The 12,092-nt window shown below is 40.3% G+C and overlaps 1 gene segment (V, D, J or C); it reads right to left on the reverse strand.

Moving 5' to 3' along the window:
- Positions 1-3,905: 3,905 nt before the first annotated feature.
- LOC109677522 (immunoglobulin lambda variable 1-40-like) lies at positions 3,906-4,458 on the reverse strand. The segment is given in 2 exon segments: positions 3,906-4,246; positions 4,353-4,458. Coding segments are annotated over 2 exon segments (387 nt in total).
- Positions 4,459-12,092: the final 7,634 nt, after the last annotated feature.

Raw genomic sequence — 12,092 nt, forward strand, 5'->3', positions numbered from 1 at the left:
TGTCTCTAGCATTGAGTGTACAATACATTACAAGATAAGGACCTAGTAACCCAGGTGGAAAAGTGAGAAGGAAAATCCAAGTCAGTGAAAAAAGTGTGAGTGCATTCATGATCTCAATAAGTGGATTTCTGTCCTGATTGAGCTGCTTCACAGCTGACTCAGAGTCAGACTCATCCTGATTCTAGCTCAGTAAAAGATTGACATTGCTGTGGCCAGGAACCTTGAGGTGGAGAATACCAGATCTGATCTGGACATAAACTGAGGATAGTTTTTTTTTCTATTTTCTGTCTTTCTTTGGGGATATTGAATTTCAGATTAATGTGTCCTGGAGGAAAGGTGGTGTTGCTTGTTTTGGGAGAAGCTGTGGTGGGCTGGTCTTTGAGAAGCTACAATTCAAATAAAACTCAGAGAGTAATTCCCCACTTTCCACTGGAAAGGATAATTACTGTGGTTGGAGTGAGTAAAGATCCAGACCATTGTGAAGGTTTCCATCATGGTGATGAACTCAGGGTTTCAGCCCAAGACACTTTCTGTGAACTTTTCCCACAGCAGGACAGCTCCCTCCCATCCTTTCCTCTTCTTTAGGCTAACCTTGAATCCTCTTTCCCAAAACCCATGCTTCAGTACCTCTTTTCCACAAAAACATGTTGAATCTGATCTCTTAGAATAAGCCAGCTGTCCACTACCTCCACTTTGCCTTTCATGTGATGATTTTCTCTTTATCTATGAGTCTTTTCTTCATTCACTTAAATCATACCCTTTCTCTTTCTTGTCAACATGCTGTAGGATCCTATAGCCACAAACCCCCACTCTGTCCTTGCTCTAAACGACAACCATTTTCTTTTGATGTTTTCATGGGATTTTCTTATCTCTTGTACCAGAACATAGCACCTTGAGTAAAACAAGGTGACCTTTGTGCTGTTCACATTGTACCTACATGTTATAGAGCTGGTCCTGACACGTGTGACTTGTTTAGGAAATGATGGGGATGGAAAGACCTTTGGAGAGTAGGTTATATTACTCATTCACAGTTGATGCTATGTTTCTGATTCTGTCATGAATTTTCATGGTCTTGGATTTCAGGGTTCTGAACCTGGCATCTTGGAATTTTTGACCAATATGAAAAAGCACAACTTGGAACACATGTTCCAGTCAATGATTATACATTTGCAGAATTGGAAGAGATGAGGAAATATTTGGTAGACTATTTTCTCAGGTATCAGTCAGAAACTCCATTTTTAGCCTGCTACAGCAGGCTAAATCTCTTCATTTGGACAAAGACTGGGTTCTCCACAGCAAAGTCCCATTGCTAGTCAGACAGTGTTTTGGTTTTTTTTTTCTTTTTCTTTGTTTTTCAACAATTGCATGAGTACATAATAGTGGTATAGTGAATTTAGTTGTAACATTTCCATATATGCCCCAGGTTTGGTTCATTTTTACATTAGTCACCTTTTTCAACTCTCTCTTCCTAAGATGACATTCACATGTTTCCATTTTCCATATTCACACATGTTTAGAAAATACAACAACCATATTCACCCTCCTTTACCCTTTTCATTTACTGTACCCCTCACACTAGTATCCTGCACTCAAGATAACTTCTTTTGTATTCCTGCCATTCATTGTTTGTCTGTTCATTTTTCATGGTGATTTGCCTTGATATTTTATCTGTAATGCACCTGATCCCCTCATAGCTCAGAATCTCTGTAAGGTTGGGCTTCTTTAGTGCTCGCATAGAAGTCAGCAGGTTTTTTATGACTACTTCATGATTCTCCTGGTCCAAAACATGCAGGAACCATCTGTAGCCCAAAATGCTCAGGGAACATTGTTCCCTGACCTGCATGTGAAAATCTGGTGATAATGCATGAGAAGCTAATTCCATGCCTTACATAAGAATGAGGTTCCCATTAGACAGCTGCTGCTACCAGGACAAATACCTACTCTCTGCATTGCTGCTGATTCCAGTGCAGGAGATTGTGGCTGTAGGAGCCACAGAATAAAACAATAGAGATGGCTGACTCAGGATCACAAGCATCTGGAGAAAAACATGCTTCAGGTAGTTCAATTCACTTCCCAAGTGACCCTATCCTTAATTATGCTTCCTGAAAGGAGCTTCCATCCATCTGTGCAGTAAATGATAAAGGTTAAATAGAGAGGAACCCACACTATGTTATAGAATCTTATATAGCTCTGCATCCTGAGAGTCCTCAGATAGGTCTGGGTTCCCAATTACCTCTTATCCCTCTAGCCTCAGGTGTTGAGGGAGGTAGACATGTGGCCTGGGGGAATGTTGTGATTTCTAAGAACTTGTAAAAAATTATTCTCTAAGCCAGCATTTGTTGGAAAAAGAGAACTCCAGACCAAGATCATCTTGACTCCAATAGCATGCAGTCAAAAATCCCTGAGAAACAACACCAAAGATCCAGAAACACATCCATGAATTGTTTTCTCCCTTCTTGCATTCTGAATAGGATGGAAGATTATAGCTTAATTTCACGTCTCTACACAAACCAGTTCTTCGCTGAACTCACATTCTTCACTGTGTTGTGCAAAGCTTATGTGAGTACAGAGTGTGATCCTTTCTCCATTTGTTATTCTGGGAAAGAGATTGGGGAGAGAAGGAGGTGACCTAGACATTCTTGGAATCTATAGGGATTGTGGCTAGGATAGTGAAAAGTGAGATCATGTGATCCCCCTTTCCAGGGCACACAGGGACAGCCCCAATTTCTGTTTAAGACCCAGTTCTTAATTTTCATATTTTTGTTTACTCTCTAGGACATTTGAGTCTGCACCCTGAGTGTCACAGTAAGTAGTAACCATGTCATGCTATCCCCTTTTTATCACATCTGGCCCTAACTTTATCTTTTGAGCTCCTCCATAGAACAAACATTGTGCAGTTTAGTTTGCTTTTTCACATAATCCTTGGACTCAACCTCCCTACCGATGTTCCTGCAGGAAGTTCCCTGAGTTCCCTGAGTCACTCTACAGGGCAGCTCTGCATGGACATTGAATATTCAACTTCTCATTTTCTTCTCTGCCAGAGCCTGGACCAAGTTGGAACAATTCCTTTTATAGCCCTGAATCAAAATTTCCTTAAGTATCAAATTTCATTGTCATAATCAATTCCTGGGCAGCATATTCTGAGATACTGTCCACAATGTATATGATGGAACTTTATTAAATATCCCCAAATGAACAGTGTACCTATTAAATATAATCCCCTTTGTCACATTCCTTAGTTTATGTCTAGTGTTTTTTAGGGATTTATAAAGTAGATATGACAGGGGAACCCTGGGCTTCAGGAGTCTGTCACTATGTGAGACAGCATCAGACAGCATCTCCAATGGATAATTTGCAAGATTCAGTCAAACAGGTTAGAGCATTGTGCTACACTATCTTTCCTCCATCCATCAAGAAACTTGATCCTTCCAGTCCTGGCTTTTTGATCTCCACCTCTCAACTAACTGGGAATGCAGGCATGAGCCACTTTTCCCATCCCAACATCTGCCTCCATAATGCACCTCAATGCTTTACAGACTTTTTTAGAGGTCCAAGAAATTATATTGGTTTCCTACAGAATCAGTAGAAAAATAATAAAATTCAAAAGAGACTCTATTTATCACTGAAATGATGGGAGAAAGAAAGCATAATTTTAGGATTCATCTGTTAAAGCACAATAGTATGAAGGCAGATGTGCCCAGGGGTCATGAAGTCCCTGAAGGACTCTGTAGAACCCTTCAGACCAGCGCAGATTGTTCTCGTAGAGAGTCTTCAGTGTGAAGTAATCCAGATGTGAGAGATGGAGCCTGTATGATGCCATTTATATATCTTAGGCAATGAAAAGCATAAACTAAGAATGAGCAGCACGTGCTATACTCCCAATACTGTGAGCAAAGGAAGGGTTTTTATCTCACTTCCCCATGAGTCTGGAGCACTGTGTGAGTACCAAGGCTGTAATCATAGGACTGACAGTAATAATCAGCGTCATCCTCAGACTGAAGACCAGTAATGGTCAGGGTGCCTGAGTTGCCAGACTTGGAGCCAGAGAAGCGGTCAGACACCCCAGAGGGTCTCTTGCTATCCTCATAGATGATGAGTTTAGGAGATGATCCTGGGAGCTGTTGGTACCAGTACGTGTAATAACCACCAATGTTGCTGCTACTTCCAGTGCATGAGATGGAGATTCTCTGTCCAAGGTTTCCAGACACTGAGGATGTTTGGGTCAGCACAGACTGTCCCCAAGATGCTAGAAGTTAGAAAGACAAAGAGATGCCATTGTGGAATCTAAATGGGTTGATAGAGAAGAACCTCATAGTTTTCCCAGGCCCTTGCTGTCTCCTCTATCTACTTACCTGTGCAGTAAGTAAGGAGAGCAAAGAGGACAGAGGACCAGGCCATGGTAAAAGCCTTACACCAGTCCAATCTTCTGCTGTGCAGTGTTTCCCCCGTGTTTCTCCCTTCCCCTCTTCTTACTATGACAGGGGGAGGGTTCATTCATGCAAATAAGGTTCCTCCATTTTCTGATCACTCCTTGGACCCTAATTCAGGCTGCTTTGCCTGAGCATGTCACGTGGGCAATAGTGGTGCTGGGTAGTCAGAGGTATTGAGGTAGGTCAAAGCCATGAGCCCTGAGCAGAGCATATCAGGCAGGGTCAGGTGGCTCCTTCTAGCTCTCAACACCCCCAGAATCTATAAAAATGGGCCTCAAGTGCCCCCAAGTGTTCAGATCCATTCCCAACACCATGTCATATGTCAACCAGCTCCTCAGAGATAACCTTGTTTATCCAATGCCCTGGTCATAACCCCTACCTCAATGCTATGACATGTGGGATGGTGTTGTGGACTCCCAATTGCCTCAAACCAGCACACATACTCAGATCATATTCTCAGAGAGGAATCATTCCATAGTCAACTTACTGCTCATTGACAGGACTAAAATGTTGTCAGTCATATGAATTCCTCTCAGATTACTATCAAGAAGAGCATGAAGCTTTCTGGGTTAATAACACAGGGGATATCAGCCAGTTCTCTCCCAACACAAAAATTTTGTTGTCAGTATCTTTTCACCTGGACAATAAATAATGCATTTTAAAATTGGTCTTTAACCACACTTTATGATCATATTATTTTTCTTATAATATGTCCATTAAAATATATTTTATACTTAATATTACATAGTAGATAGGATTCACTTTCATATTTATAAAAGTGTATAATTATAGATTATCCACTGAAAGGCACCTGAGCAATTCTTATGTCACATCTATGAATTAAGTACTATGAATTTGCTTTACTTCAGAGATTTTTATTAACCTTAGAGTGTTTTCCAACTTATAGCACATATTTCCTTTAGTTTACCTTAGTTTCACTAGAGATCCCTTCTATTATGAGACCAAATGCGGAAGATGAATATTTTGGCTATTAGCTTACTGAAGCTGGAAAACAGATGAGAAACTCAGATGGGTGTAGTAGAATAAATGTGTGGCTGTATGCCAGAGATATTACACATTATTGGATAATGAGTGATATCACAGGTTGGAAGCTGATAAGGATATGATAAAATTGTACATTTTTGCAAGTCTATTCAGGACTACCAATAGATGGACTTAAGCCTGATAAGACTGAATTACCACTGGCTACAAGTCAGGTTCTCTCTTTCACGAACTCCCAGCAGGATGAGGAGGTGACTGAGACTGCAGCTCTGTGAATAATACCCCAGTGGTGGAGAATCACTCATCAGAGAACCAGAGGTGGAAGGAGTAGTTTTGTTGTGATGGGAAGGAGAGGAAGCACCTTGTGTAGGGTGTAGCCAGAGAAAGAAAGTGTTTTTGTGGGGAGTCTTTTGGTTTTGTATTCACCTAAGGAAAGAAGAATTGATAAGTTACATCAGGAGATGTTGGGAGCTGAGCTACTGGATTGCATTCGGAGATTTCTCATTCTTCCCCCCAAATGGTAATAGGGAGGTTCCTGAGTATTTTTCTACATTATTCTTCTCCTGAGCGTATTGATTTTCAACAAATTTGTCCTAGGTGAGTACCAGTGTTCCTAGACCTGAGGCTGATGTGAGAGATGGCATTTTGTATAAAGGATATGTTAAAAACTTACAGTTTCTCCAGTTTTCATTAGATGGGAAACATTACTTTGGCTTCCTTGAGAAAGGTTTTAGAGTGTTGTCAACATTTTAATCATTGCTGGGAGCTCTAGGTCTCAACCCATCACCATTGTCAATGAACTCTTCCCCCAGGATGTTAGCTCACTGAGACCCCATGTAGTTCCAAAAGCCAGCCATGAACTCTCTTTCTCTTTCTCAGCATTTGGTGCAGACTTCCCTCAAAAGTTTGCTGAGTCTGATCTTTTCAGGTAACCTAGCTTGTCACACTGCCTTCATCTCCCCATCACTTTGCTCATCTTCAGTGCAGCATCTGAACCTTCCCCTATAAACTTACAACAGATTCTCTCTTTCTTATAAAACCTCCAAAGATTCCTCTACCCACACTCATTCTTTCCTGACACATCATGCTCTCAATCTCAGGGCATTCTCACCTTGGTCTCTAGGATTGTTTGATCACAATGAGAAAAATCATCCACGTTATGCTGCCCAGGAGTGTATTTGAGTTCCAATCTGGGGGGATGAAGCAGGACACGTTCCCTGGAGTGGGCCCAAATTCCTGACTTTTGATTAAAAAAATCACTTTATCATTTGTCTTCTCCAAGATATGGATGCTGCAGAAGAAAGCCAAATCATTAAAAAGCAGGTTTTGTCTGATTTCCTCAGTGGCATTGAACACTGTGTGAGCAAAGCTGCTTTCCCAAGTAATGGTGTATAAATCAGCCTATAGCCAGAAGATAGTGAGGGAGGCTGTGTTCACTGACCTGGAATATGAAAAATCCAGTCTTTGTCCTTCAGGGTCTAGTTCTGGTATAATACAGAGGAAGTTGGGTATTACCAGAAGAGGCTGCTACCCAGGGATCATTCCTATTCCCAGAAATGCTGCTACCATATCTTATCCAGACTGACCTGTTCTTCACTGGACTGTGCCATTCCTGTGTGAGCACAGAGTGAGAAGCTCTGTTTGTATGGTTGGAAAGACACTGGGACACAGGCAGTGACCTAGTTCCCCCCCTCCCAGAATCGCAGAAGGAGAAGCTGGGACAGTGAACATGGGCGGAGGACACTGACATGTTCACTCATATTATCTTCCCCATGATTCTCAAGGATAGCTCTATGGCCATTTACCTTCCAGTTCCTACCAAATTATGTCTTTGTCCACTCTCTCGGCCCTGTGTCCTTTTCTGGAATGTTGCAACTTTCAGTCTCCTCTTTATGTTTCACCTCTATTTTGCCGGGTCCTCTGGCCTTTCCAAAGACCATGTGTTATGCAATTCAAATTGCCTCTTTGTGTAATCCTGGTAACTTAGTCATTCTCTTGATATCTTTATAGGAAGCACACATTGAACAGAATTGAGCTGATGGACAGGATATCTCTGACTGGGGCATCACAAATGAAATTCTTTCTTGCTTCTTTTCCATTCCTGACCTGGGCCAGGGATGGACTATCCCTTTTAGACGACTAAACCTTACTATCCTTAAGTTGAAAATTTTACTTTCACACAATTCTTCAGAAGCAGATCTTGAAATATTATCTGAAAAAATTGTGATGAATATTCTTTTCATAATCCTCAAAATAATTTGTGCATCCATTAGATAACCTTCTCTAAAATGGCCCATCCCACGACAGTGTTATGACTGCTTTCTGGAGGAATTAGTGAACTGGACACAACAGTACTCAGTGCTTCACAATCACAGTACCACGTAGGAAAGCATGTGAAGGCATCTCCTCTGTAGGCTCTGGGGAGATGCCATGCAGCAGGTTAGAACATGCTTTGGGCTACACTAAAATTTTTATTCTTCTAACTCCCAAAGAACTGAAAGGCATTTCATAGCATCCCAACCAAACAGTAATGTGGGAATGATGCTTTGCATTATATTTGTGAAATAAGCAGGTTTTACATTGAAGAGCCACAGGTGAATGTACCTCATAAATTGATTTCTTTCAGCATCAGTGGCAAAATGCATGTAATACAGGTGCAATTATACTTATCTATATGTTGATTGAGTAATAAATGGGATTTTAATAATCTATTATAGCAAAAAATCCCCTAAAACCAGAAGTGCCCCAGGGTCCTGAATGTCAATGGGGTGTCTTCTGTATGATCAAGGGCAATTCAGCAAAGCCCAAAAGGGTGTCAACATAAGTCTGCAGAGTCAAACCAGTCATAAAAAAAGGAAGGGTTCTTCTTTAATTTCCCATGGACCTGAAGCACTATATAAACTTTGAGGCAGCATGATAGTCCTTATTGACCTCATCACTGGAGCCCAGTAGTGGTTAGACTGGCCAAATTGCCAGACATGGAGCCAAAGAAGCAATCATGGAAGCTGAGGGTCTGTAGCTATTGCTATAATGAGTTTGTGGGATGTTCCCAGGAACTGTTAGTATCGACGCACATAATTTCATAGATGTTGCTGCTGCTTCAAGATCAGGAGACTGTGGCTCTTTCTCCAGGGTTCCCAGATTCTGAGGGTGGCTGATTCAGCAGAGATGGTGCCAAAGATAATGGAAGTTGGAAATGCACAGATATATTGATATTGGGAATACACAGGAGAAGAGAGCAGAGCCTCATGTTCTTTCCAGGCCCTACCCATACCCCACATCTAGGTACCTGTGCATTAATTAAGGAACATGATTAACGGAGGGGGACAGGTGGAGTTCAACCCTGAGTCCTGCCTTCTATGACCCAGAGGTGTGAGGAGCTCCTTGCCCTCTTCATTCTCTGAGAGGACGTTTGTCCATTTGTAAAAATGAGGTTTCTTAAGCATTTTCTCACCCTCTGGGCCCTGAACAGGACCCTTCTCTCAAATATATCACAGTGCTATAGCTATAGAAGGATGTGGTTGGGTGGGATAGGGATCAAGAGAGTTAAAGTTGTGATCCCTGTGCACAGGCATCAAGCAGGGCCATGTGGCTCATTCCAGCTCTCCAGTAATGGTCTCCATGAGGTGTTCAAGTACAGGCACTTGATCATGTCACATGGTGAGCACTGGCACTCAGAGCCAGCCCTTCTTTCTCATAGATATATAAATGGACCCTTCCTCAAAGTAGACTTGGAGGTCTCACTGTCGCTTCTCTCTTACCTCAAGTATCTTCGTCTCTATGCAGTCCCTAGACAGCTCAGAGGGGAAATATTTCTGCAACCAACTTTAATGTTTATTGGCAGGAGCCATGAGTTCTCTATTGTGAAAATGTCTCTTAGATCAGGATGAAGGCGACAAACATGAAGGTTTGGTGTTATTAAACATGAAGGATATCAGCCACTGTTTCTGAAAATCCAAAATTTATTTTCAAATGTCTTTCAAACCTTGAAAATGAAAAGTGTATTTTTAAATGGGTTTTGCCCAGTATTTTCCAGTATATCATTCTCCTCATGATGTATCAATACAAAAAATATTTTGTGAATCATTTGTCTTTATTTATAGGAGTTGTGTGCTCACTTTGGAAAAGAAAACATCTTCCATTCTTCTCTAGCTTGTAAACTGAAATTCACCCGGAGGTTTCCCTGTGATATCTACTGAGTTTGAAGAGTGAACTCCATTTAAGTTCAACTATTTCTTTCACTGCATCATGGAGTTTTTACAAAACATATTTTATTTATGGATCCTCTATTTTTCAAGATCCTTTATGTTTATTAAACAACGTGCCATAGATGAATATGGGGGTTCTAAGTTTATAGGAACAACAAGGAGATATATATTATTTGAACAGTACTGAGCATGTTATACAGCAATGGGTAATGACAGATGCCCCAGGTAGGAAGCTGAGGAGAGTGAAATGTGGGGGATTCAGCAAAATCTGTTCAGGGTTCACAACAGATGTACTTGTGCCCCAAGGGGCTCAATCATTGACAGTCAGGCTTACTCTGACCATGCCCAGAATAAAGAAGTGGAGGAGACTCTGAAAACAACTCTCTGAGCAGAACTCATGAAAAGGATAATCTCAGCAGTGAACAGGTGTGTCCTAGTTAACCATTTGGTATAATGGAGAAGAGGTTCAATGTGGGGTGTGTGGCCAGTTCAGAGACTCTTGTGCAGTGTCCCTGAGTTTGGTCCCCACCTGAGGAGAAAGATGGAAAAATGGCACTAGGAAATGGTGGGAAGCTGCAACACAGCTTTAGTTTATTGATACTTCTCTTCCTCTATCCTTTTGAGTACACAAGGACTTTATGAGCTGTTTTTCTGTCTTTTCATCTCTTGATAATTTTAAATTTTAGAATAATTTTTCCTAGATGAGAGGTGATGTACTTTGTTTGGGGGAGTGATTTTGGGGCTTGCATTTCTTAGATGGACATATCCATAAAACCTAAGACTCAGATAACCCACTTTCAATTGAATGGGAAAAATCCTGTGGCTTCATTGAGCAAAATTCACCCCTGCCTTTGAGGTACAGATATAGTAGGAATGCCTTACTGTCCACCTTATTCTCTCTTTGGGGATGGAACAGGGAAGTTACCATACATGATGAACTTAGTCTCATGTCTCCACAGAGCCCCTGACCACCTGGAATTATCTGTTAATCTCATATTGTGGTTTAAATTTCAATCCTGGGAACTCAAATTCCATGGTAGACATTCCCTGGGAGACAGCAGTGCAGGATGTTCAAAGGGGAGACAGAATAGTCACCTCCATGCAGAGCAGTGGAAACTGCTCATTCTTTTATCTCCCCAAGACAGAACAAAATATTATCCCATCACTATTAGGCACTGCTATTGGGCCCCCAGCCTCTCCCTGTGGATCCCCCTCTCTCAGTCCATGACATACTAAATTTTAAAGTAGAAAACAAAATATAAATATTCTCTAAATTCTGGCATAATTCTAGATCAATGTAGACATCAAGTAAAATATAGAGAGTCATGGAGTTAACCAAGTGGACACTTGTAATCCTTTCCCCATTCTTCTCAGGACACATGGAGACTTTTCATATGTTTCCAGAGTCTCAGTCAATGACCTACAATATTGCTTAGACTTATAGACACAAAATTATTACAATTTCAGAGATGGCTTTTAAGTAGTTTGGAATCTTTTAATTAGTAGTTTCAAAGTTTCATGTCTTATAGTATTTGGTTCATTTTGACTTTATTTTTGTACAAGTTGAGAGATAGGGATCTAGTTTCTATCTTTCAATATGACTATCCAGTTTTCCCAAATACACTTCATAAACAGGCTGTCTTTCATTCAAGGTATGTTTGACACCTTTGACAAGTTCAACATGAGTGCAGATTTGTAGACTTACTTGTGGATCCTCTAGTCTATTGAATTGGTCTATATCTCTGATTTTCTACCAGTACCATTTTGATTTTATTATTGCTCTGTAGCCTCATTTGATTTCAGGTATTGTGCTACCTGCAGAAATGCACATTTTGTTCATTCTTGCTTTGGATATTTGATGTATTTTTTTGTTTCCTTATGAATTTTAGGATTTCTTTTTTCTATTTCTGTGAAGAATAACAAAAAGTTTTCTAGGAATTGAATTAAATCTCTAGATCACTTTCAAGAATACAGATATTTTAACAATCTTTGATTTCATTGATTTGGTCCATCTATTACTTTAATTTTGTTAGTCTGATTAAAGGTTTATCTATCATTGTAAATTTTTTAACTAGTCAAATTTTAGTTTCAATGACCTTTTACATTGTCTTTCATTTTATTGATTTGAGCTCTAAATTTAAGATTTCTTTATATTGGTAAGTAATGGAAGTGGCTTCTTATCCCTTTCCTAAGTCTTACAATTGTGTCGTTAGTTTATGTATTACAGCTCCCTTTGATTATTTTAATGCAAATATTCATAGCTATGTATTTGTCTCTTAGAAAAACTTTGACAGTGTCCCACAGACTTGAATAATTTGTGTGTTTATTTTCATATGGCTCTAGGAATTTTTAAATTTCCCTCCTGATTTCTTCAGTGATCCATAGGTCATTTCAAAGCACATTGTTCAATCTCCACGTATTTGTAGGTATTCTTTAGTATCCCTTGGTGTTG

This window comes from Castor canadensis, chromosome 18, assembly GCF_047511655.1.
Source record: "Castor canadensis chromosome 18, mCasCan1.hap1v2, whole genome shotgun sequence".
Lineage (NCBI taxonomy): Eukaryota > Metazoa > Chordata > Mammalia > Rodentia > Castoridae > Castor > Castor canadensis.